The 27,535-nt window shown below is 44.2% G+C and overlaps 1 protein-coding gene across 1 annotated transcript in view; it reads left to right on the plus strand.

The window, feature by feature from the left end:
• LOC120058628 (calmodulin-binding transcription activator 1-like) overlaps window positions 1-27,535 on the plus strand; it is a 475,337-nt gene that overhangs the window by 268,288 nt on the left and 179,514 nt on the right. Inside the window, exon 4 of the mRNA XM_039007387.1 lies at window positions 17,719-17,854. Coding sequence (XP_038863315.1) covers window positions 17,719-17,854 — 136 coding nt within the window. The remainder of the gene's footprint in view (window positions 1-17,718; window positions 17,855-27,535) is intronic.

Here is a 27,535-nt window from a genome sequence, read left to right on the forward strand (position 1 = left end):
TTCTGGGACCGGTTCTGGGACAGTCTTATCCCCTGCTACTCCTTCCTAGCTCCTACCACTCTTTTTACTTCAAGACCTTTGACAAGAGGAATTGACAATGTCGTATACACAGACTGCCCCCTACCCTTGCTTTGTGTATTGGAATGTTTCACCATGATCCTTATCCATATTTGTGGGATATTCTACAGCTTGTGTCACTGTTTGTGTTCATGTTAGATAGAACCATACTGATCCAATATAAATAGAAGGCATCTGGCATGGTGGAATGATTCAGTCCAGTCATTTCTGACATAGGCGGTGAGCAACATGTTTAGGGTTGTTGTGGCTAGTTAGAACATATGTATTGGCGCTGGTATGGAAGCATGTTTTGAAATTCGATTCGTCCAAAATTGCTGTATGGCGATTGACGACTGACCATGTCTAATGTGATGTCTGTTCCTCTCTCTCTTGCCCTCTATGCTGCGTCCCATCTGGCACCCTATTCCCTATGTAGTGCAGTATTTTTGACCAGGGCCCATAGCGGACGCAGGCTATATATCTGTTCCTGAGCCTCCACTGAGCCCTCGGCTCCAATTAATCCCATGGTGCCTCCGGGTGGTTGTTATGGTGACCGTGTGTAGCAGACCGAGGTTGGTATGGTGACCACCAGCGAACAGACAGGGTCTAGCTCCAGAGAGAGCTGTGATTCCCAGGTGAAAGGTGAGATAGACTTTCTGATTCGCTCCAGCACACAGATAGAATTACAGCTCAATTTCAACCCCTCGCCCTTCTCACCACCCCTCCACACCGCCCGCCACTGCCCCACGTCCACATGACAGAAATAAAACCAGGGAAGGGAGAATGTCTGTGTTTTCTCTCTCTCTATCTCTCTGTCTCATCCCTAGGTTTGTGTGACAGAGGGGACTCTGTGATGTGTTTACGACCTGTAAGCTTGTAAAACCCCAGCTTTCTCTCTGTTGTTCTCTTTCACCTTAGACATATACTTTTTTGATGACCTGCTCCTCCTCTTTATAGTCTACAATTTCTTTCTTCCCTTTTTCTACTTTTTTTTGCAGACGGACAGGACCGCAGTGTAAATGAATCATAAGAGGCTTGATAGCTGGCCTCTGGCTCAGTCATAGGGGATCGATGCGCAAGGTCAGTTTTGTAGGACTGTGGTGGCACTGAGGTGACAGGGCTGGATGAGGGAGAGAGAGGCATGCCCAGGTGATCTATAAAGCCAGTCTGGCATGAGGCGTGACGGGCAGGGCAGCCTGTCCTTGGCCCTCTCTGGTTCTCTGGAGGGATGGACAAGCTCTCACCTCATCAATACTGCCACCTCTGCCGGACTCCAGAGTCCCAGGCCAGTCAGACTCACCCCTATACACCGGCTCACAGAGGACCTGCTCAGCTTTTATCTCTCATCTCCTCTGAGATTCATCATACAGGGGAGAGGATTTCACTAAGATCAACTTTTAATAGGCCATGACTGTTGGTTACTTAACAATGGTAATAACAAAGTTATATTTTATTGAAACTAATATGAGCATTTTACAAAGAGCCACTTTCAACATACCATGGCTGTTGGTTGCTATTCCATTGAATGAGAACAGAAGGACATATCTGGTCTGTCTAAGCCTCTGGATTATGTAATGTATAATGTGATCTTGTCAGTCAGGCAGAGAGCAGCTGTCCTCTCTGGTGAACTGGGCTGGTATGATGATTGCCAGTGAAACTGGAGTTAACTGTTCTGCTTCCTCACATCCCCTCGTTTATCAATCTGCCCTGTTTCCTGCTACAGTTATTGCCTTAACTGCCATGAGAGGAGAGCGGTTTGAGCCGCAGGTTGATAGGATGCTTGCCTTTCCCTCATCCCTCTTCTTTTCCTGTACTGTCTCTCATCTTATGATGATGCAAAGTGTTTCAAAAATGAATAGTTAAGATGGGAAAAAATAGAGATTTGTTTTGAATACAGCCTACTTCTTTTGCAATTCACCTACCTTCCACATAGGGGTAGCACCTTTTAATGAAATCTCCTTGGAAAATTCTCCTAACATTCACTAACATGGTGTGCACAACATCTGTAACAACCACCATAGAACATTCCTCAAAAGTTCACATTAGATTTCCAGGTAATGCAATAAAACGAAATTGTTTCTGTGAAAGTTCCTAGAACATTATTTTGGTCCCAGCAAAGGTGCTCATAACACAAAAACTGTCCAGCCGTGCTGGTGATTATAGAATGTTTGTATAAAACATTCACCTGATGTTGCAAGAACATTCACAGAATACATTTTGTCTTTTCATTAAAGGTTCCCAGAATGTTTCATTAGGTTGTGTGAACAGTGTGGTGGGAGAATTGTGGGGACATCACAAAATATATGTTCTCAAAACACAAAAACTGTCCAGTTTTGAAGATGATTCTACAATGTTTATTTTAGGGAGAGATGGTTCCAGTTTGGAGTCGGAGGGCCAGACACTGGTCTCTATACAATGAAAACTGTTGACACAGCAGATACTGTCTGCTATGTATTATAGGTATCTTTCATACAGATCTTAACCTTGTGACCCGTTCTATATATCTGTTGTTCGTCATGTAGGTTGAAAGGGGTGTACCTTGGCTATAAAAGACCTTTGTACTTTTGTCTCGGTGCTCTCCATTAATCATCTTAGCCTGATTCGTCGACCAGCCATCCCTATTGCAAAGCTCTCACTAATAAAGATTCAGTTTAAGCATACCTCTGACTTGTGTGATAAGTTTGACTCCTCATTTGATAATACAGAAATTAACCACCACAGGTGCAAAAAACATTCACCTGTAGTTTCAAGAACATTCCTAGAACACGTTTAATGTGTTCTTTAAAGGTTCCCAGAATGTTTCGTTAGGTTGTGGTAACATTGTGGGGACATGACAAGAGATAGGTTCCCAAAACACTAAAACTGTCCAGTTTTCCACTGATGTTCACACAATATATATTTTACCTGGTCTTAGAGGTCCTCACAAAAATGTTCTTGCAACATTCCAGACAACTCCCATTCACTTAATTGAATGTTTTAGGAACCTTTAAATAATTTAGACCAGGTGTTCTGTCAACATTCTTACAACATAGGAATGTCCTGTGCACCCTAAAACAAACATTGTCTGAATGTCGGCACAACTGGACAGTTTTAGTGTTTTGGGAACTTATCTCTTTTCATGTCCCCACAACGTTCCCACAACTTAAAGAAACATTCTGGGAACCTTTACAGAACAAGACAAAATGTGTTCTGGGAATGTTTTTGTAGCATCAGGTGAATGTTTTTTGAACCCCAAAAGAAACATCCGCACAAATGGACAGTTTTTGTGTTTTGGGAACATATCTTTTGTGATGTCCCCACAATGTTCTCAGCAGACTGTTCCCTAAACCTATTGAAACATTCTGGGAACCTTTAAATAACAGATTAAATATGTTCTATGAATGTTGTTGCAGCGCCAGGCGAAGGTTTTATACAAACATTCTATAATCATCGGCACGACTGGACAGTGTTTGTGTTTTGAGAACATTTGCTGCGACCTTACAAATGTTCTGGGAACTTTCACAGAACCAATTTTTGTTTTCTGAGTAGACTCAGATTTGGCCCGTTCTTGGCTCGTACACAGATGACATGTATCATTAACTTAGATGTACAGTAGGTATTTGTCACTTAATCTTAATGGAACAGTAGGACAATGTCACTAGTAATAACAAAAAATGTGACCTTTTCTTGAGTGGTGGTCGGTTTGAATTGAATTGCATTAGTTTTCCTTTCTTACAAGTGCAGCTAGCGAACTTCATGCTGCTTCTAATATCGCTACTACATAAAATGAGACGCTATGCTATTCCCTGCTGCTCATGCTTTATTGAGGGGACAAAAGCATGGAATTTACAGCATGTCACAATAACGCACTTCTGTGTTGCTGCAGGACTTAAGTCTACGAACAGAGGAACGCTCACTGAGCCAGTCAGTGGCAGTCACACTAGAAGATAGACCATTCTCTACAGTCACTCACTCAGTCAGTCCCACTGGATCCACAGCCAAACACATACTACTGTTAGGGAAGATTAGCAGCTGGATATTGGAAAGTATGAATCATTAACATAATTCTGCACACATGCTGTGCATATGCCCAAACAAACATGTACACGAGAGGGAAACGTGAGAAGACTACCTACATACAGTGCATTCAGAAAGTATTCAGACCCCTTGACTTTTTCTACATGTTGTTACTTTACAGCCTTATTCTAAAATTGATTAAATGCATAGCTTTCCTCATCAATCTACACACAATACCCCATAATGACAAAGCAAAAACAGGTTTTTATAAATTTTTGCACATTTATTTAAAAAAATACATGAAATACCTTATTTAATTAAGTATTCAGACCCTTTGCTATGAGACTCGAAATGGAGCTTAGGTGCATCTTGTTTCTATTGATCATCCTTGAGATGTTTCTACAACTTAATTGGAGTCCACCTGTGGTAAATTCAATTTATTGGACATGATTTGGAAAGGCACACACCTGTCTATGTAAGGTCCCACAGTTGACAGTGCATGTCAGAGCAAATTTGGAATTGTCTGTAGAGCTCCGAGACAGGATTGTGTCGAGGCACAGATCTGGGGAAGGGTACCAAAACATTTCTGCAGCATTGAAGGTCCCCAAATACACAGTGGCCTCCATCATTCTTAAATGGAAGAAGTTTGGAACTACCAAGACTCTTCCTAGAGCTGGCTGCCCGGCCCGGGCTGGCTTCTCCCCCGATTGCTCAGTTTGGCCGGGCAGCCAGGTCTAGGAAGAGTCTTGGTAGTTTCAAACTTCTTCCATTTCAGAATGATGGAGGCCACTGTGTATTTGGGGACCTTCAATGCTGCATAAATGTTTTGGTACCCTGTTCTGTGGCCTGGGGAAGGGTACTTCTGTTGTCGTCATGCACAGAACACTAGTTCACCTGACTCCCAATTAATGCTTGGCTTGTTTGCTTAAGAATCTTTCCTTGTAAATATTTAGCTATCCTTCTGATCATGCATGCAGTTGAATGTTACATTTTTTACATAGGTTAGTTATTTGAGACGACCATGATAAACAGTTGTCTAGCTGCACCCCTAGTAGTTGGTTTCTACCACTTCCTCAATTTGTACTCCCCCATACTTAATTGTATCCCATGTTGTGTTGGCCTTTTCCTGGTAGAACAGAGCCAACATAACCTTGGTTTTCTTGGTATTCAAAACAAGTTTGTTCTGGCAAACCCACTCCCTGATATTTCCCAGATCTACTTGTAAAGCTTGCTGTACCTGTTGAACCGATTGTCTTGCTGTATAAATTGTAGTATCATCTGTAAATATAGTAGCTTGAGTTTCAGATAAAGCATAAGGAAGGTTGTTGGTATATATTAAGTAAAGAGGTGGCCCAAGGCAGCTGCCATGCGGTATTCCACATACCGCATGGTTAAAGGGGAAGAAAATGACCCATTGATATAGGGTCATTTTTGGGGGTTTCCTGTCAGTTAGATATGACTGTACCCAATTCAATGCTGCCTCCTTAAACCCATGATGCAGTAATTTTGTCAAAATGATTTCATGATCCACTAAATCAAATGCTGCACTAAAATCTAAAAATAGTACACCCACAGACATGTCATTATCCATAGCATTGAGCCACTGGTCAGTCATGTCAACCACTGCAGTGGTAGTGAAATGTTTTTTGCGATAAACATGCTGATTGGCTGTGATCAGATCATTATTTTCCATGTACTCCCATATTTGTCTACTCACAATACCCTCCAATATCTTACTGAGTGAAGGGAGAAGACTAATTGGTTGACTATTGGCAGGAGTAATGGGTTCTTTGCTGTCTTTCCAGATTGGACACAGTTTAGCACGCTTCCATACATTTGGAAATTTCCCCTTTTCCAGTGACCTATTAAATATATATTTCAAGAACCTGATGGTCACTCTGACAGAGCTCCAGAGTTCCTCTGTAGAACCTTCCAGAAGGACAACCACCTCTCAGGCCTTTATGGTAGAGTGGCAAGACGGAAGCCACTCCTCATTAAAAGGCACATGACAGCCCGCTTGGAGTTTGCCAAAAGGCACCTAAAGACTCTCAGACTATGAGAAACAAGATTCTCTGGTCTGATGAAACCAAGATTGAACTCTTTGGCCTGAATGCCAAGTGTCCCTATGGTACGGTGAAGCAGGGTAGTGGCAGCATCATGCTGTGGGGATGTTTTTCAGTGGCATGGACTGGGTAACTAGTCAGGATCGAGGGAATGATGAATGGAGCAAAGTACAGAGAGATCCTTGAAGAAAACCTGCTCCAGAGCGCTCAGGACCTCAGACTGGGGCGAGGTTCACCTTCCAACGGGACAACAACCCTAAGCACACAGCCAAGACAACACAGGAGTGGCTTCGGGACACGTTTCTGAATGTCCTTGAGTGGCCCAGCCAGAGCTTGAGAGGATCTGCAGGGAATAATGGGAGAAACTCCCCAAATACAGGTGTGCCAAGCTTGTAGTGTCATACCCAAGAAGACTCGAGGCTGTAATCGCTGCCAAAGGTGCTTCAACAAAGTACTGAGTAAAAGGTCTGAATACTTATCTAAATGTGATATTTCAGTTGTTGTTTTTTATATACATTTGCACAAATTTCTAAAAACCTGTTTTTGCTTTGTCATTATGGGGTATTGTGCATAGATTGATGAGGATTCTTTTTTAGATCCATTTTAAAATAAGGCTGTAACATAATGATTATAAAGTCTGAATACTTTCCGAATTCACTGTAAATAGGCATTGAAAGCAAAAGGCTAAAGTTATAAGTAATGCAAGAAAACAAAACACCCACATGCTGCACACACCTACACATGTATACACATTGCCAGAAACATGAACTGACAGATTGTGTGATGACAGCAGAGTCAGGGAAGCCACCAGCTTGACAACTCATCCATTCATATATTCATACTGCGTTGTGCAGGCCAACCTAATGTATATGCTGTATGTACACAATGCACAGATCAATGTGCTCCAGAAATCCTTCCTGTTGGACGTGCATGTTGGTAAATTACGTTTAAACCCTGTCCTCTAGTGTAGAGACTGGAGGCTGAGAGAGAGAGAGTTCTACGTCTGGTTACTGTGTCATACAGAGGTATGCTAGCTACCTGCCTTCCTGAATGGGCAGAAACGTGCATGCCACTATCAGGCGGCAAGCATCACCCCCAGTCATCAGCCCTCCCTCTCACTCTGCAGGGCTGTTGGGGGGGAGATAAGGGAATAGACACCCCTCCATCCCTCCCTTCTCCATACCCCATCCCTCCACCCCCACCTTCCCTCGCTTCTTATCCACTCTCATAGGTCTTATAGGGACAGAGACATGAACGTGTAGCTACACAGAGCGGCATTTATATTCCTTTTAAATTGTCTGTGATTTTTCCATTGAGATAAGTGTCCTGGAAACATCTGTTTCTTGGCTGGAAGGTAGAGGCCTGAGTTGTATAGTGGTACACTGGCAGGCAATGGCGATAGAGGAAGAGAGAGTGAAGGAGAGAGAGATAGGAGAGGAGAGGGGGAGGAAGAGAGTGGGTGGGGTAGAGGGAGACCAAGGGAAGGAGAAAGAGGGAGGGGAAAGGAGGGAGAGAGAGGGAGATGTGAGAGAGAAGAGAGAGAGGGAGATGGAGGGAGAGAGGACAAACTGCTTTACCTGGCTGAGAGGTAGCTCCCAAACAACGCTCACAGGCCCAACCACATTATGAAAGCACTCTGCCTCCAGGCTAGTAGACCAGACCAGGTAAACATTGTGTTATTAGAAATGCCAACAAAATAAGGACATGACACACCGTTTGGCAAACTTTCACTCATAAACCACCTCAACCATTTTGACCTGTACTGCCATTACCATTCTGCCTGATTAATTGCCATGGGAATGTAATTACATATTCATGTCATCACAATGCATAGATAGAGAACAGAATGGTAATGAAACCTAGCCTCGGAGCTGCCTAGCTGCTTACGAGCGCCAGGCTGAGCGGTGTAGAGGTGTCATGCTTGTGTAGGCGTTGTGATGATGACCTAACCTCACTCTTCCTCATTGACATTCTGAGAGGTACGTACCCCGGGCCTGACCGGGAGTCAGAGAGGCGCTGCTCTGCCGTGCATAGGTGTGGGAACGGGAACAGGGGAGAGACTGCTGGCGGCGGAGGGAGAGATTGCGTGGCAATCTATGCGTGGCAGATTTACATTTAAAGTAGTTTCAGCACATGCCCCACTTCCTGATGTGTGCTCCGCTCTGCCAGGGGCTGGAGGGGCCGACTTATCACAGAGTCATCAATTGCACGTGATGCACCCTGATAGGCCCCTGCAGTAAGTTACCACGGTACGAGGCAGTCTAGCCTAACACCTCTCTGTTCAGACAGACAGGGGAGAGATGAGGTGGCATCTAATAGAGCACGCCTTTTGAAGTGTAATTATATTACATTTGGAAGCGGCCCGTGCCGTTTTGACAGCTCAGTGTACGTCGCCGGGACGCGAGTTGTGTGTGTGTGTGTACACACTGCGACCATGTGTGGTGGATGATTGACAGACAGTGTAATGAGCAGGGTGAGCAGCGTCAATACAGGATTATGATTGAATCCTACTACAACGGCTCTGATGCTCATCGGATGTGGCAGGGCTTGACAACTATTACGGACTATAAAGGGAAACACAGACGCGAGCTGCCCAGTGACGCAAGCCTACCAGACGAGCTAAATGCCTTTTATGCTCGCTTCGAGGCAAGCAACACTGAAGCATGCACGAGAGCGCCAGCTGTTCTGGATGACTGTGTGATAACGCTCTCGGGAGCCGATGTCAATAAAACCTTTAAACAGGTCAACATTTACAAAGCCGCTGGGCCAGACGGATAACCAGGATGTGTATTCACTGACATTTAGACCTATTTAGACCCTAGACCCACTCCAATTCGCATACCGCCCAAACAGATCCACAGATGACTCAATCTCAATCGCACTCCACACCACCCTATCTCACCTTGACAAAAGGAACACCTACAGTTGAAGTTGGAAGTTTACATACACCTTAGCCAAATACATTTAAAGTCAGTTTTTCACAATTCCCGACATTTAATCCAAGTAAAAATTCCCTGTCTTAGGTCAGTTAGGATCACCACTTTATTTTAAGAATGTGATGTGTCAGAATAATAGTAGAGAGAATTATTTATTTCAGCTTTTATTTCTTTCATCACATTCCCAGTGGGTCAGAGGCTTACATACACTCAATTAGTATTTGGTAGCATTGCCTTTAAATTGTTTGACTTGGGTCAAACGTTACGGGTAGCCTTCCACAAGCTTCCTACAATAAGTTGGGTGAATGTTGGCCCATTCCTCCTGACAGAGCTGGTGTAACTGAGTCAGGTTTGTAGGCCTTCTTGCTCGCACACACTTTTTCAGTTCTGCCCACACATTTTCTATAGGATTGAGGTCAGGGCTTTGTGATGGCCACTCCAATACCTTGACTTTGTTGTCCTTAAGCCATTTTGACACAATTTTGGAAGTGTGCTAGCGGTCATTATTCATTTGGAAGACCCATTTGTGACCAAGCTTTAACTTCCTGACTGATGTCTTGAGATGTTGCTTCAATATATCCACATCATTTTTCTACCTCATGATGCTATCTATTTTGTGAAGTGCACCAGTCCCTCCTGCAGCAAAGCACTCCCACAACATGATGCTGCCACCCCGGTGCTTCACGGTTGGGATGGTGTTCTTCGGCTTGCAAGCATCCCCCTTTTTCCTCCAAACATAACTATGGTCATTATGGCCAAACAGTTCTATTTTTGTTTCATCAGACCAAAAACACTTTTTTTATGGCGGTTTTGGAGCAGTGGCTTCTTCCTTGCTGAGCGGCCTTTCAAGTTATGTCGATATAGGACTCGTCTTACTGTGGATATAGATACTTTTGTACCTGTTTCCTCCAGCATCTTCACAAGGTCGTTTGCTGTTGTTCTGGGATTGATTTGCACTTTTCGCACCAAAGTACGTCCATCTCTAGGAGACAGAACGCGTCTCCTTCCTGAGCAGTATGACGGCTGCGTGGTCCCATGGTGTTTATACTTGCGTACTATTGTTTTTAACAGATGAACGTTGTACCTTCAGGCGTTTGGAAATTACTCCCAAGGATGAACCAGACTTGTGGAGGTCTACAATTTTTTTCCTGAGGTCTTGGATGATTTCTTTTGATTTTCCCATGATGTCAAGCAAAGAGGCACTGAGTTTGAAGGTAGGCCTTGAAATACATCCACAGGTACACCTCCAATTCAAATCAAATCAAATGTATTTATATAGCCCTTCGTACATCAGCTGATATCTCAAAGTGCTGTACAGAAACCCAGCCTAAAACCCCAAACAGCAAGCAATGCAGGTGTAGAAGCACGGTGGCTAGGAAAAACTCCCTAGAAAGGCCAAAACCATCATTGACTCAAATGATGTCAATTAGCTTATCGGAAGCTTCTAAAGCCATGACATCATTTTCTGGAATTTTCCAAGCTGTTTAAAGGCACAGTCAACTTAGTGTATGTAAACTTCTGACCCACTGGAATTGTGATACAGTGAATTATAAGTGAAATAATCTGTCTGTAAACAATTGTTGGAAAAATTACTTGTGTCATGCACAAAGTAGATGTCCTAACCAACTTGCCAAAACTATAGTTTGTTAACAAGAAATTTGTGGAGTGGTTGAAAAACGAGTTTTAATGACTCTAACATAAGTGTACGTAAACTTCCGACTTCAACTGTACATTTTAGTAATTTAGCAGACACTCTTATCCAGAGCAACTTACGTTTGGTTGCGTGATTCAACAACTGTGTAAATAGCAGGATACCCTCAAATTAAAAATCAGCAGGCTTGGCTCTACATTATACCTATCTATGCATACTTAACATTGTTTGTGAGATCAGACATAATATCACTATAATCCAAGTGATTATTTTCGTAATTTCATTGAAATGACGTGGAAACAACATTGATTCAACCAGTGTGTGCCCAGTGAGTCCCCTCCCCTCTTCTCCTCTCATAATCAAAGGGCTGGGTGTCCTGGGGAATAGGGCCAGTGTTAGGAGGGTGTCCTGGGGAATAGGGCCAGTGTTAGGAGGGTGTCCTGGGGAATAGGGCCAGTGTTAGGATGGTGTCCTGGGGAATAGGGCCAGTGTTAGGATGGTGTCCTGGGGAATAGGGCCAGTGTTAGGAGGGGTAACAGGAGCTTGCTTATTACAGTCAGAACACTGTTTACACCAAGACAAAATGTTTCATTCTCCACTACACTATTGACAAGAATGCATTCTCCAGCAGATGTAGTAGAAGTGTTGAGGAGGATTCAACAGAGCTGATCACATGGATCGGCCAGAACCACAACTAGTTCCCTTCTCTCTCTCTCTCTCTCTCTCTCTCTCTCTCTCTCTCTCTCTCTCTCTCTCTCTCTCTCTCTCTCTCTCTCTCTCTCTCTCTCTCTCTCTCTCTCAGGGGACTTGGTTCCTGTGGACTTAGGGCTGTGGAACTGAGCACCAGACCCTCTCTCTGAGCTGCTGTCTGTCGCTCACCCAGGGTCAGCCTCTCCCCTCTCCTCTCTTCTCCCCTCTTCCCTGCCCCTCTCCTTTCCTTTCCTGTCCCCCTTTCCTCTCCTCCCCTCTCTTCCAGGTTCAATGTGGATGCTCATCAGCACAGTCCCTTCCTGCTTCCCTCATATCTCTCTCTTCCCTGTCGCCCACTTTTTCAAAATGAACAAACCTGATTGAGCGAATGCCTCTGTAAAGGACTGGGCCAGCCTAACACCATCCACAGGGTAAAGCTTATTATCGGCCCGTACATGCCACGCCACAGGGAGGGAGAGGTGTGTGTTTGTGCGTGTGTCGGGGATGGTGGTGTATTTCCATAATAATCGGGCACATTATGACATCTGAGACATAGGGCTTCCTGTCACACTGCTTTTATAACAGAGCAGTTAGCATTTTCCTCCATGTATAAATATGTATAATTCTGATCAGATGAATTGAAACGCCTAAGTATACAGAGATGTAGAAGATGAGCAGAGAGAGAGAGAAAGAGGGGGAGAGCGTGGGGGGGACGGGGGGATGGAAGAGTGATAATGAGAGAACATATTTATTAGCAAAGTGTGTGTTTTCAGGCCTGTGCTTCAGACATAGCTACAGTACTTCAGAGAGTAAAGGAGTCCAGCGCTCCTGCAGGTCTTTCCTCTGGGTACAGAGTACAGACCAGACTGCCTTGAATTGAAAACAGCATCTCCCTAACACTTCCTCCCTAAGAAAGCTGAGCGGAGAACTTTGCACACCAAACCGATAAATAAGGTGCAGGGCCTCTGACACAAAAGCCTCCAATAATCTTGAGGAGATCCAATTGCCTTAAGTCATTTTATTTTCTGCATTATCTATTCCTGGACCATCTTTTTGTCTAACATTCTAAGACGCGTGGTTCCTGTATTTTTGAAGGACGAACGGAGAATGTATCTCCAGGGGAAAAAACAACATGCCGATACAAAAGCAGTTCGACCAGTGTGTCTGGGCATTCATTAAAAAGAGATCATATTGCTTGATTCCTCGACATGGTGCTGATGTCTGCAATAGTCTTCTAGACAGCCAGGGGACCTTCAGATGACATTTGTCACAAGAGGCTTAAATCACCATATACATTATCCTATAGCTGCACAATAGTGAATCCTTGTTTATAGAATTGTGTTTGAGTCATCGACTATCATGATGTCCATACTCCCTGAGTGTGGATAGAGAACATGCTGTATGCAAGAGAACCATAGATGTATCTTAGTTTAGATGTATCTTAGTAGTTTTATCACAGGAATAAACCTCATCAAAACCTCACATTTGTAAATGTACAGCATAAGTCATAAAGGGAACCTATGTTCAGTTACAGATAGTGAAGGGGGGATGAACGATGGAATGACAGAATGAGAGAGGAGGGTTAGGAAGAGCGTAGTTGAGGGATCTGGAGACCGATGAAGCGAGAGAGGGAGGAGAGGAAGAGAGGGAGGAGGAGAAGGTATTCCCTGGCACCCATCTCTAGCTCCAATCGACTGGCGGTGAGAGGAGGAGGGGGAGAGACGGAGAGAAAGAGAAAAATAGAAAGCGAGAGAGGATTGAGGATGGCATGTTTGAGTGCTGTCTCTCATTAGAGGGTGCTGTCAGGGGCCACAAAGAAGGACTGGTGGGACCCCTCCTCCCCCTCTCCCTCATCTTTTACCTCCCCCACCCCGTCTCCATTGGCCCCTGAGATACGTCCTAGGAGGGGAGATGATTAATGAGCAATAGCAAGATGAACAGGAGCCAGGCCCTGTGTGCAGCTATGAAAGATGATGCATGCCCTGTTATAAATAAAAACATGGAAAAGTGTAACTATAAAACAATAACACCCAATGCAAAACAAGTGAGCAGTTTTTAGTTTTTCTTTAGTTTTATTTGCAAAGTAGAATCACAAAGCAGCAGGCCTTTTTTCCTTTGTGGGGATTTTTTTTTTTTTGAATTTTTATTTTATTTCAGAAGAATAGAGGTGAGAGAAGCGACTGTACTGTGCAATCACACTCTTAACTGTAGCTGGAGCTTGTGTGCAGTGAGTGTGGCGGATGGCTTAGCCCTCCTCTACAGTTTCCTTCTCTCCTGTCCTCAGCAGCAATTTGAAAACATGGCACTGGAATGGAAAGCTGCCGTTTTACGGGCTCCTGATAAATTCTGCTATTTAGTGTTTTTTTGCGCTATTCGTAACTTTTTTTGTACATAATGTTTGCTATGACCGAAAATAGCTTCTGGACATCAGAACAGCGATCACTAACCTCTATTTGAAAGAAGATTTCTACTTCAACGAGTCAGCGGCGCAACACATACCGAGACGTCAGCAAGTAGATAAACCGCCTCTACCCTCCATTCTATTGGCGAACGTACAATCACTGGAGAACAAACTGGACGAGCTCCGTTCGAGACTACCTATCAACAGGACCTGTAATATCCTATGTTTCTGGGAGCATTTGCTGAACAAGGATAATATACTTCTAGCTGTTTCTTCTATGCGTTGTCAGGACAGAACGGCAGCTTCGGGTAATCTCAAGTGGGAGATGTGTGTCTCTTTGTTAATAACAGCAGGTGCGCAATCTCTAATATTAAAGATGCACTATGCAGAAATCGCTCCGCCATCTCCTGGTTGCAAAAATTCTAATTATTCAGCTAATTTCAATTTATGTGACAAAACAAGCAAGTATAGTGTAGACAATCATTGTACCATATAACCGCTGTTATATATATTTTCCATAACCAAACATTTATTTTTTGCTGTTTGAAGCTGGTGTACTAAACCGAAAGTAAAAGACGCAAAAACAAAACTTAAGAACAGGAAGCATAGAAATAGCGCAAATAGAACGGATCTTCCGCTTCTTAGACTTGCTTTAAATGAAAATGACAGCTCTATAACAAACATTTCACCTCAAAAGTTACATATTTCAGCTTTAATAAAGTCTCTAGGTTCTGCTCGCCCGAGTTAGAATACCTCATGATAAGCTGTAGAACATACTATTTATCAAGAGGGAATATTTTTCGTAGCTGTCTATTTACCACCACAAACCGATGCTGGCACAAAGACCGCACTCAATGAGCTGTATAGGGCCATAAGCAAACAAGAAAATGCTCATCCAGAGGTGGCGCTCCTAGTGGCCAGTGATTTTAATGCAGGGTAACTAAACTTACCTCATTTCTACCAGCATGTCATCTGTACAACTAGAGGCGAAAAAGCTCTAGATCACCTTTATTCCACACACAGAAATGAATACAAAGCTCTCCCTCGCCCTCCATTTGGCAAATCTGACAGTTAGTTAAATAGTTGGGTTGCCAAATGGCTACCCATACTATTTGCATTGACCCTTTTTGCACTAACTTTTCTTGACTCATCACATATTCTGCTGCTATTGTTTATTATCTATTCTGTTGCCTATTAACTTTTCCTAGTTATATGTACATATCTACCTCAATTACTCATACCCCTGAACATCGACTCGCTACTGATATCCCGTGTATACAGTGCCTTCGCAAAGTATTCAGACCCCTTGTCTTTTTCCACATTCTGTTATGTTACAACCTTGTTCTAAAATGTACATCCTCATCAATCTACAAACAATACTCCATAATTACGGAGCAAAAACAGCTTTTTAGAAAATTTTGCAAATGTATAAAAAAGAAAAGAAAAAGAAAGACCTTATTTACATAAGTAAAGACCCTTGACCCTTGACAGGATTGTGTCGAGGCACAGATCTGGGAAAGGGTACCAAAAACTTCCTGCAGCATTGAAGGTCCCCAAGAACACAGTGGCCTCCATCATTCTTAAATGGACGAAGTTTGGAACCACCAAGACTCTTCCTAGAGCTGGCCGCCTGGCCAAACTGAGCAATCGGGGGAGAAGGGCCTTGGTCAGGAAGGTGACCAAGAACCCGATGGTCACTCTGACAGAGCTCCAGAGTTCCCCTGTGGAGAAGGGAGAATCTTCCAAAAGGACCACCATCTCTGCAGCACTCCACCAATCAGGCCTTTATGGAGAGTGGCCAGACGGAAGCCACTCCTTAGTAAAAGGCACATGACAGCCCACTTGGAGTTTGCCAAAAGCCACCTAAAGACTCTCAGACCGTGAGAAACACGATTTTCCGCTCTGATGAAATGAATGCCAAGCGTCACGTCTGGAGGAAACGTGGCACCATCCCTAAGCATGGTGGTGGCAGCATCAAATTGTTGGGATGTTTTTCAGCAGCAGGAACTGAGAGACTAGTCAGGATGAAGGGAATGATGAACGGAGCAAAGTACAGAGAGATCCTTGATGAAAACCTGCTCCAGAGCACTCAGGACCTCAGACTGGGGCGAAGGTTCACCTTCCAACAGGACAACGACCCTAAGCACTTCTTCTAAGCTTCGGGACAAGTGGCCCTGCCAGAACCAGGACTTGAACCCGATCAAACATCTCTGGAGAGGCTTCAAAATAGCTGTGGAGCAACGCTCCCCATCCAACCTGACAGAGCTTGAGAGGATCTTTAGAGAAGAATGGGAGAAACTCCCCAGATATAGGTGTGCCAAGCTTGTAGCGTCATACCTAAGAAGACTCAAGGCTGTAATCGCTGCCAAAGGTGCTTCATCAAACTACTGAGTAAAGGGTCTGAATGCTTATGTAAATGTGATATTTCTTGCTTCTTTTTTTTTTTTACATTTGCAAAAATTTCTTAACTTTTTTTTGCTTTGTCATTATGGGGTTTTGTGTGTAGATTGATGAGGGGAAAAAATAATTTTATACATTTTAGAATAAGGCTGTAACGTAACAAAATGGGTAAAAAGTCAAGGTGTCTGAATACTTTCCAAATGCACTGTAGAGCCAAGTTATTAGTCATTGTGTATTATTACTTTCCTTATTATTACGTTTTATTACATAATAGTTTTCTATTCGTTCTCCAGTTTGTTTCTCTCTACATGGTTGGGAAGGCCCCGTAAGTAAGCATTTCACTGTTAGTCTACACCTGTTGTTTACGATGCATGTGACAAATAAAAGGAGTCTTTCCCATTCATTGTGGAAGCAGGCACCCTACACTACACACGTCAACTACCACAGCAAGTGAAATCACTGCAACACTTAACAAAGAGCTGCAGTCAGTTTCAGAACGGCTGGCAATGAATAAGTTAGTCCTAAATATTTAAACAACTAAAAGCATTGTATTTGGGACAAATCCTTCACTAAACCCTAAACCTCAACAAAATCCTGTAATGAATAATGTGGAAATTGAGCAAGTTGAGGAGACTAAACTGCTTGGTGTAACCCTGGATTGTAAACTGTCATGGTCAAAACATATTGATACAACAGTAGCTAAGATGGGGAGTAGTCTGTCCATAATAAAGCCCTGCTCTGCTTTCTTAACAACGTGTGTGTACAGAATGTATAAGAATTCTAGATAAAGAGTGTTAGGTACAGCCAAGCTGTATACTTCTATCTGTTAATGTTTTAACATTGTACTCCAAATGCCCCCTGTCTGACAAATAACACTGGAAAAGCATATTATCAATAGCTACATAATATCATTATATTGTATCTTTATTAAGCAACAGGCTGTGGTCTGTTTGAGGGAGGATGAATTATGAATAGAATATGAGGGAAGATCTCCTCTTCCCCCAAGGGACCACACACACCACAAATCATTTCACTGGATGAATGAGATATAAGAAAGCTGCCTCAGCCTTTATACACACACACACACACACACACACACACACACACACACACACACACACACACACACACACACACACACACACACACACACACACATACACAGTTCTATATGTAATTTACTCTGTGGTAGAAGTGTCACTTTCACTGCCTTCTCACAACTCACAGTGTTCATTGGGAGAAATGTATGCTGAAAAAGTGTTTTGTTCATTGTCAAACTGTGCATAGGAATGCAGAGAAACCCCATAAAGATGTTTTGTCATCTAAAGTCACTAGTGCATTTCTGTCTTGCAGTAGATGTACTGTATGTCAAGACTCTTTGTACATATCTAAAATGAGTCCCACAGCAGAAACTTTGACAAACAATTCTCTCTCTCTCTCTCTCTCTCTCTCTCTCTCTCTCTCTCTCTCTCTCTCTCTCTCTCTCTCTCGCTCTCTCGCTCTCTTGCTCTCTCTGTGATCCAGGCCACAGAATGGTTCAATGATCTTGTACAACAGGAAGAAGGTGAAGTACAGAAAGGATGGCTACTGCTGGAAGAAGAGGAAAGATGGGAAGACTACGCGAGAGGATCACATGAAGCTCAAAGTCCAGGGAGTGGAGGTAAGGAACGGGGGAGGGAAGAATAGATGGAGGGATGGATGGGACCTGGTCCGACCTGGACAAGACAAACCCAGGCTGACACTACGTTGTCTTCCCCTGGCTGTAAGAGAGAGACAGCCAGTACATGCTGAAGTTGGGTCCTAGCCCTGCTATCTCCCAAGAGCCACGCGGAGCGGGGAAACAATGCAGCACAACAATAGTTGTTCCCTGGGAAGGCAGCGGAGTGGAACCGATTGTTTGTACCTTGTTAAGGGGCTGGATGTTGTCTTTGCTCCACAGAGACTACATTAATCTTCTCTCCTCCCTCACTAGCTAGTAAACACCATGCTGAGCCCGACCCTGCATTGTGCCCCCCTCCTCACTCCCCTCCATGCCACCTTGCCCCCTAACCAGCAGGCACGACGCAGGCCTAGTCCCAACCGGGTTCAACCTGGCCCAGCCTGGGTTAGTGGTGCAGAGCTGGCACACTGGTTGATTTATCAGCAGTCACACACATGAAAAGGAGCGGCTCCCACGAACCTAGGGCCAGACTCCACTCACTTTGTTTTGTATACTGCTGAATTTGGGGTTTTGTGGTTTTGTTTCTCTCGCCTGCTTAGACTTAGGCATTGGTGCCAGGGACACAGGAGTGTGGATGGGTAGAAGCTGTCCACATAGGGCTCTGCTCTGTGTTTGTTCTGGTCTACAGGACTGTCACTCAGGGGAAATAACTCAATGTTGTCTGTGTCTGCGCGTGCAATTCTCTGATAACTTGGTCTGGACATTTGTTTTTTTTCATATTGTCTGACAGTTGTTTAAACAAGTATTAATGTCACTCTTTGTGAGAATGCTAAGCCTACATGTAAGATAGAATTCTGCCTGCGGCGCTCAGTTCAGGAATTAGTTCTTTGTGATCTGAAAGTCAAATACTTCCATGTCAAACACATCTAGTCTGATTTGCTGTTTTGGTACATATGCAATAATCTCTCTGTGGATTCAGACTCATTTTACCCCCTTCCATATGCCTGGGCTGAAGAACACATCATTAGTGAGGTTACACTTTAGATGGAGGTCACATTATGCAGATAAAGCATGTGACTCAAAAACACACCTCTTTCTGGAGTCACACTGTTCATAATGCGTCCTGTGTGTGAGAGAGATGGTAGAGATGGTTGAGTAGAGGACACTACTCCTCTGACAGCTCTCCCTGGGATTTCCTATGGAAAACTGCTTCAGGCTAATTGCTGTGGGCAGAGGAGGCATCTCCAGGACTGAAGATCAGCTAGAGACGTATTCAGGCTGTAGAACCACAGGGAACATAGCTTCAACAACATGTCAACATGTACAGACGACACCATGTACGTGTGATACCTCCCAGGCAGGTTTGACCTGAGTCATGGTGTCACTGTGCCCCTGTGTGTGTGTGTGTGTGTGTGTGTGTGTGTGTGTGTGTGTGTGTGTGTGTGTGTGTGTGTGTGTGTGTGTGTGTGTGTGTGTGTGTGTGTGTGCACATGTGTTTGTGTGTGTGTGCGCATGTGTTTGTATGTGTGTGCGCATGTGTGTTTGCATTTGTGCGAGCGTATGTGTGTGCGTGAGTGAGTGAGTGCATCCGTGTACACGTGTGTGACCCCGTGCAGTCCCCTGACAGACAGAGAGGATGGGTGATCCATCAAATGCTCTACAGCCCTGGACAGAACAGGACAGGATCTGTGATCCATCAGTCCTCTACAGCCCTGTTCACTGTAAACACAAATAAATGGCCTGACCTTAGCCTTCAGCACTGGGACAGGACAGTACAAGTACAGTATAGTACTGCAGGGTTTCCCAAAGTCGGTCCTGCCCCCCTGGGTGCAGGTTTTGGTTTTTGACCTAGCACTATACAGTTGATTTCAATAACCAACTCATCATCAAGCTTTGATGATTTGAATCAGCTGTGTAGAACGGGTTCTACATGGAACTCAAAGGGTTCTTCTACCTGGAACCAAAAAGGGTTCTCCTATTGGGACAGCCGAAGAACCCTTTTGGAAGCCTTTTTTCTAAAAGTGACCAGGGTCTCCTAAGGAACTAAAAATGTTTTTTAAAAGGGTTATCCTATGGGGACAGCCAAAGAACCCTTTTAGGTTCTATGTAGCACCTTTCTTTCTGAGTGTATGGTACAGACAGGGCAGGAGGAATCCAGGGGAGAATGTGCAGCAGGGAATGGCTCAAACTCAGCCATTCTGGTTAGATTAGTTATTTATACACCACTCACACTGAATGTATTTTTCTTATAGGTCCCCAAAGATTAACTCCTGTAAAATGAATCCTAGTAAGTCACAAATAACAGCTAGCTGTAAAAGTTGACTGCTACATTATTTCAGACCATTGAACCTTATTCGGATGACAGTAGTGCTCAGTGGCAGAGCGGAAAGACGGGGAAAAACTAGACTACTATAACATTGTACACACACTTAGTACACAGAAACACACACACACACACACACACACACACACACACACACACACACACACACACACACACACACACACACACACACACACACACACACACACACACACACACACACACACACACACACACACACACACACACACACACACACAGAGAGCGTCCTCCAGAGAGTTTAGGACTCTACTATACAGCGGTAGCCTCTGTTCGCTCTAAACATTCTCCTCTCTCCAGCCAGACAGGGCCTGTTAGAAGCTGGGGTTATTACACAGGCTTGAGTTAGCGAACAGAGAAGACAAGTGTTGTGTGTGGTTCAGGCTAGTTGTGCTCAGTGGCTCCAGTGAGGAGAGCGGAGAGGAGAGGGGAGGCATGGGCCCAGCAGTGAGGGGCCTTCAGGGGGATGTGAGGGGCAGCGGCGCGCAGCGGGAGTGGATGTCAGCGCGTGAGCGTGCTGCTGTCCTGTCTGCTTCAGAGCGCTGGCTCAGCAGGCCAGGTAAACTATGGCTCCCTTCTCTCTCTCTTTCCACCTATCTCTTACTCTTCTCTCTTTCTCTTCCCCTCTCTCTCTCCCCCTTTTTCTCTCCATCTCTCGCTCCCTCCCTTTCTCTCTCTTGTCCCTCCCAGTCTCACGACCTCTCTCCCCCCTCAATCCCTCAATCTCTGGCTCTTGGTCCCTCCATACTTCTTTCCTCTTCCCCTCCTCCCCTCTTCCCCTCCTCCCCTCCAACCTCTCAGCCACAGTCCAGACAGACAGAACCTTGAGAACTGGACAGTAATGCTCCCTGTTCCCTAGAATTGGAGCGCGGGGCATGTTGCGGCATTAGCGCTTAACAGGCCGTGAAATAGCAGCCTGCCTCTCTGACACCACCCCCATCACTCCAGGTGAGCTGGCCAGACGGCGGGATAAATGAGCAACCTCCCCCACTCATTTACCCAGAATGTATCTGGCTTGGGCACCTGAGGAGAGATGTCAGTCTGTGATAGCTTACCACTCCTCTTACTTCATCTCTGTTGAGTTCTACTTGTCCTGCTGCTCAGCTCAACTCCTCTATGCCATCCCCCCCAAAAAACACTCTTGGTGTTTCCCAATACTGTTTTGGACATCGGAGGTGGAAATACAAAAGTGTAATTTCCCATTACTGTTGGCCAGACATGCACCTGAGGTATAGGTCCAATAGAGCAGTTTTTATCTCAGTATCAAATCATTTCCGTGTAATAATTAAGTAACTTACTGTGATTGTTTCCAATCAAAATGGTAAAAAAAGAAACAAAAATAGCTTCTTAGTAAGAGCAATTTCTCAAGCAATTACTTTTATTTTTTACTTCTCTATTTTTTACTTAACACTTATTTTTTCTTAAAACTTCTTAAAGCATTGTTGGTTAAGGGCTTTTAAGTAAGCATTTCACTGTAAGGTCTACACCGGTTGTATTCGGCGCATGTGACAAATACATTTTGATTTGAAGCAATAATTTTTCGAGGACTTTCTGGGAGTGGTCTGACTAGGGAAGGGAAAGCTGAAAACTAGCTGATAGGTTTGGAAATCTCTTTCTTATTGGTCTACTACAGTTTTTCTCGATTGCTTGAGCATATTTTTCCAAACAGAATTCACTTTTTCAAAACAATTAACACGCAGACCTGTCACGAGCGTCGTCTTGAAAATGACCGGACCAAGGTGAAGCGTGGTTAGCGTACATTTTTCTTTATTTTTTAAATGTCGCCAACATACATGCATTAAACAAAGACAACAACCCACAAATGAGAAAAGGAAAAAAGGCTGCCTAAGTATGATTCCCAATCAGAGACAACAATAGACAGCTGTCCCTGATTGAGAACCATACCCGGCCAAAAACAAAGAAGCAGAAAGCATAGACTTTCCCACCCGAGTCACACCCTGACCAAACAAACATAGAGAATAAAAGGATCTCTACGGTCAGGACGTGACAAGACCGAAACTGAAACATATTGGTCACAAGGACACATTTAAGACTCTCAAAACATTAAATACATGACAAAAACCAACTACCTCCATCAAAACATACAACTTGTTATCTAATGAAAAGTTATTTCAATCAATCGTTACACAATGGCCCAATAAATACTAACTATCAATATACCCTAATATGGTTAACCCTCTTTTATATGTCTGTGTCGTTTGTTGATACTATAATTATAGTGTGCACCATAAAAGGCAAGTAAACATATTATCACAGCATGGGCTGTTTTCTTTTTTCCTAAAATGATTTTACCAAAGATGACCAATGCAGAAAGAACGTCACTCAAGGCTTTATTTGACCTTTTTCTATTTTAACCGAGAGCTGAACTCTCTTCCTCTATGGGTCCCTCCTTTGTCTTTGCCCTCGTCCTCTTACTTGGTCCATTCTTGCAAACAGAAACTCAGAGGTGACCTCTTTTATGCACGAATAAGGACTGATTGAACAATTGTGCAAAGATGTTTTGCACAGGTGCAGAAGAGGTTCAAATTCATTGGAATAATTTGTATCAGCTGTGACCAAATGTTTGAATTTTGTTTGTCATGATTTACTCAACTGAGTTTTGTGTCTTTTGTAGAGAGTTGTGTTTACTGTTTTGCTCAAAATGTGCTTAGCATTTGCATTGTGTGTGAAAGCAATGAGAAATAACTTACAATTTTGTTCTCGTTAGGTTATGATGAAGATCAAGAGGACCCCAGTTTCATTAAAAGTGTCTTAGCAATAAAGAAAAAATAGAACTAATTTATGTCACCAGGCAGGCCAAAACTCCATGCAACCAAAACAGGCTGAAATTTCAGGCGGACTTTTCAAACAGCTCTTACACTAAAAGGGCATTATCATAATTTTCACAATTTCACAATGTTATTCCAACCTCATAGTGTGGAAATATATATATAAAACACAGGGAAATCACGTTTTTGACTGCACTGGGCCTTTAAAGTATGATGTCATTGAGCGTTTTTAAAACAGGTTGAGCATAGCAATAGCATCTCCTGGCTTCTCCCTGTGTAATAGCAGACACGCTCTGGTCTGATCCAGCCAAGAGGCACAGATTAACATTAACACAGTCCAACTGATCCCAGATCCGGTCTTGTCTGGTGAGACTAAAGCCATCACCCACTCACCACCTGTTGGCTTCTAATGTGGACTCTTTAACTGCCCCCAACCATCACCTCCCCTCTCCTTATTATTCCAGAGTTTTAGGGTGCTTTCACATATATCTGTATGATCCAGATCTTGGAGCGTTTGGTACCTTGATGCGAGCTATAAAGCATGTGTGAATCACAAACGAACCCTGGACCTGCATGAGTAGTGTGTCTAAGAACCAGGACCAGAGTACCAGGTATTGTGATGCAGCAGTGTGTCGCATGGAACTTTTTGCCCGTTGTTAACAAGCTAGCTAGCTTACTAACGTAATGTAGAATGTGCGTCTCGCAAATCACATCCTGAAATTGTTATTTTCAGAACTTGTGAAAGAAAAACATATTTTGTTGTATGTTTTTTTTTGTAACCTTCATTTAACTAGGCAAGTCAGTTAAGAACAAATTCTTATTTTCAATGACGGCCTAGGAACACTGGGTTAACTGCCTTGTTCAGGGGCAGAAAGACAGATTTTTACCTTGTCAGCTCAGGGATTCGATCTTGCAACATTCCAGTTACTAGTCCAACGCTCTAACCACTAGTCTACCTGCCGCCCCAATTCTCAAACGCACTCCAGCAAACCAAACTAGGGAACCTTAATATACTCCCCCAAACACAGATCGATTTCTCTTAAGTGAAGGTGGCAGTGCCTTTGACTAATTTCATTACCACAGGCTAATTATACTGATTGGAATAAACTCTCTTGCTTAGGTGAATGGAAGGCAAGCGCCTCCATATTCTTGGAACTTAATGGCAATACCGTTCTATTCCCCCCTCAACCGCTTCTCTCCCCTCCCATGCCCTAAATAATCAAAGTGGCCTGCTCCTCGCTCCTCCTAACATGTCAGTCTATGTTGAATCTGTCTTAATGCGTGATTTCAGCCGTGCAACTGTGCAATGAAGGAAGCTAATGGAGCATGCTGGTGGCTCAATCGCCTCTGGTCATTGATAATAATGAAGACAAATGTCAAAACGTTAGCTGTTAATGCTGTAATAGAGTGGACGCTGGGCTGGGGTGGATGCAGAGAGCACTGCATGAGGATGGACACGTCTACACCACAACACACCACATCGTGTGCAGTGTGTCCCGTATCACATGACCTTGAGGGAATGATGTATATAAACCCTGTATTGCCGATGTTATGTTCTGGCCTCGGAAGAAGCAGTCTTCCATAGGAATGAATGGAATTCTACACTATTTCAATTACATTTTTCAAGGACAAAATTACTTGTATTTAAAAGAACATTGTTGTAGTGGGGACAGTAGCATTAGAACTTTGACAAATATATACTTTAAGAAAAAATAATATTTTGATGTTTAGCTCACATAATATAATTTCAAGGTATGTATTAAGGTGTCTGTAATAGAATAAACGTGACAAAAACAAATGTAGACATTAGTAAATGCATTTCTATAGCTTCCAAATACTTTTTTACAACGGTGGGGGAGTACCAAGATGGAGGCGCAGCGGCTTCAAAACAGCACCCCCGTAAGTCATCTAGTGTATATATAAATCATTGGTCTAGACTAGTTGCTCAGGCTTTGTCTTTGTCAATTTTGTTGAATTTAAATCACTTAGGTAAGACGATTCCAAAGTTAATTCGATATTCTACCAACACAAGGAAGAGTTATGTTGTCCAGACTCAATGATGTGGGCTTTGTCTGTTTTTAAAAATGTTTAGTCACTAAGGTGCTTGTCAATTTCTACCAAGGTGAGAAGAATCCAATGTCCGTTTGGTATTCTACCAACACAAAGGAGGTTTGAATACTCGAGAGAGTGGGTGTTGTTGATTTTAGATCTCTGTATGTATGCTAGTCTGTGTTAAGGAGAAGATAGTTGAGCAGAGGGCGACTGGGTTGGAGACAGTGTGTGTGTTTTGCGTAGCAGTAAAATAGCGATACAGCAGCTGTTATCACCAGATTGCAGGGCCAGATGTGGAGAGATGACAAAACAAACAGGTCTCTCCAGGGTTCTGGTGCCACCAACTTTGTCAGTTGGTGGCACCAGCACATGATTTGGTCTACCAAAATGTACCTGTATTCCATACAGAACTAGGCTAATAATGACGAGACATCTTTTAAATTAGCATGCCTTTGTGTTCTTACATTGATTTGGATCGATTTACTGTAACAGCAAAGAAAAAAGACTGTTCAAATAAAGTACAAATTGTGTCGTGTTATTTTCTGTGAAATCCTCTAGAGGGTAGAATTTGAATAAAACAGTACTTCAAATCAAATAATAATAAAAAAGAAAAAAAACATTTGTCACATGCGCTAAATATAACAGGTGTAGTAGACCTTACCGTGAAGTGCTTACTTACAAGCTCTTAACCAACAATGCAGAGTTTTTTGTTTAAGTAAGTATGAAAATATTTGCTAAAAACGTTTTTATATTCATAATAATAAACTAAAGTAAAAAAGGTAACACAATAAAATAACAATATGGAGGCTGTATACGGGGGTACCGGTACCGAGTCAGTGTGGAGGCTGTATACGGGGGTACCGGTACCGAGTCAATGTGGAGGCTGTATACGGGGGTACCGGTACCGAGTCAGTGTGGAGGCTGTATACGGGGGTACCGGTACCGAGTCAATGTGGAGGCTGTATACGGGGGTACCGGTACCGAGTCAGTGTGGAGGCTGTATACGGGGGTACCGGTACCGAGTCACTGTGGAGGCTGTATACGGGGGTACCGGTACCGAGTCACTGTGGAGGCTGTATACGGGGGTACCGGTACCGAGTCACTGTGGAGGCTATATACGGGGGTACCGGTACCGAGTCACTGTGGAGGCTGTATACGGGGGTACCGGTACCGAGTCACTGTGGAGGCTGTATACGGGGGTACCGGTACCGAGTCACTGTGGAGGCTGTATACGGGGGTACCGGTACCGAGTCACTGTGGAGGCTGTATACGGGGGTACCGGTACCGAGTCAATGTGGAGGCTGTATACGGGGGTACCGGTACTGAGTCAATGTGGAGGCTGTATACGGGGGTACCGGTACCGAGTCAATATGGAGGCTGTATACGGGGGTACCGGTACCGAGTCACTGTGGAGGCTGTATACGGGGGTACCGGTACCGAGTCACTGTGGAGGCTGTATACGGGGGTACCGGTACCGAGTCAATGTGGAGGCTGTATACGGGGGTACCGGTACCGAGTCACTGTGGAGGCTATATACGGGGGTACCGGTACCGAGTCAATGTGGAGGCTGTATACGGGGGTACCGGTACCGAGTCAATGTGGAGGCTGTATACGGGGGTACCGGTACCGGGTCAATGTGGAGGCTGTATACGGGGATACCGGTACCGAGTCACTGTGGAGGCTGTATACGGGGGTACCGGTACCGAGTCACTGTGGAGGCTATATACGGGGGTACCGGTACCGAGTCACTGTGGAGGCTGTATACGGGGGTACCGGTACCGAGTCACTGTGGAGGCTGAATACGGGGGTACCGGTACCGAGTCACTGTGGAGGCTGTATACGGGGGTACCGGTACCGAGTCACTGTGGAGGCTGTATACGGGGGTACCGGTACCGAGTCAATGTGGAGGCTGTATACGGGGGTACCGGTACTGAGTCAATGTGGAGGCTGTATACGGGGGTACCGGTACCGAGTCAATGTGGAGGCTGTATACGGGGGTACCGGTACCGAGTCACTGTGGAGGCTGTATACGGGGGTACGGTACCGAGTCAATATGGAGGCTGTATACGGGAGTACCGGTACCGAGTCACTGTGGAGGCTGTATACGGGGGTACCGGTACCGAGTCACTGTGGAGGCTGTATACGGGGGTACCGGTACCGAGTCAATGTGGAGGCTGTATACGGGGGTACCGGTACCGAGTCACTGTGGAGGCTATATACGGGGGTACCGGTACCGAGTCAATGTGGAGGCTGTATACGGGGGTACCGGTACCGGGTCAATGTGGAGGCTGTATACGGGGATACCGGTACCGAGTCACTGTGGAGGCTGTATACGGGGGTACCGGTACCGAGTCACTGTGGAGGCTGTATACGGGGGTACCGGTACCGAGTCAGTGTGCGGAGTACAGGTTAGTGGAGGTAATTGAGGTAATACAGTATGTACATGTAGGAAGTGGTAAAGTGACTATACATAGATAA

The sequence above is a fragment of the Salvelinus namaycush genome, chromosome 14 (genome assembly GCF_016432855.1).
Source record: "Salvelinus namaycush isolate Seneca chromosome 14, SaNama_1.0, whole genome shotgun sequence".
Classification (NCBI taxonomy): Eukaryota; Metazoa; Chordata; class Actinopteri; order Salmoniformes; family Salmonidae; genus Salvelinus; species Salvelinus namaycush.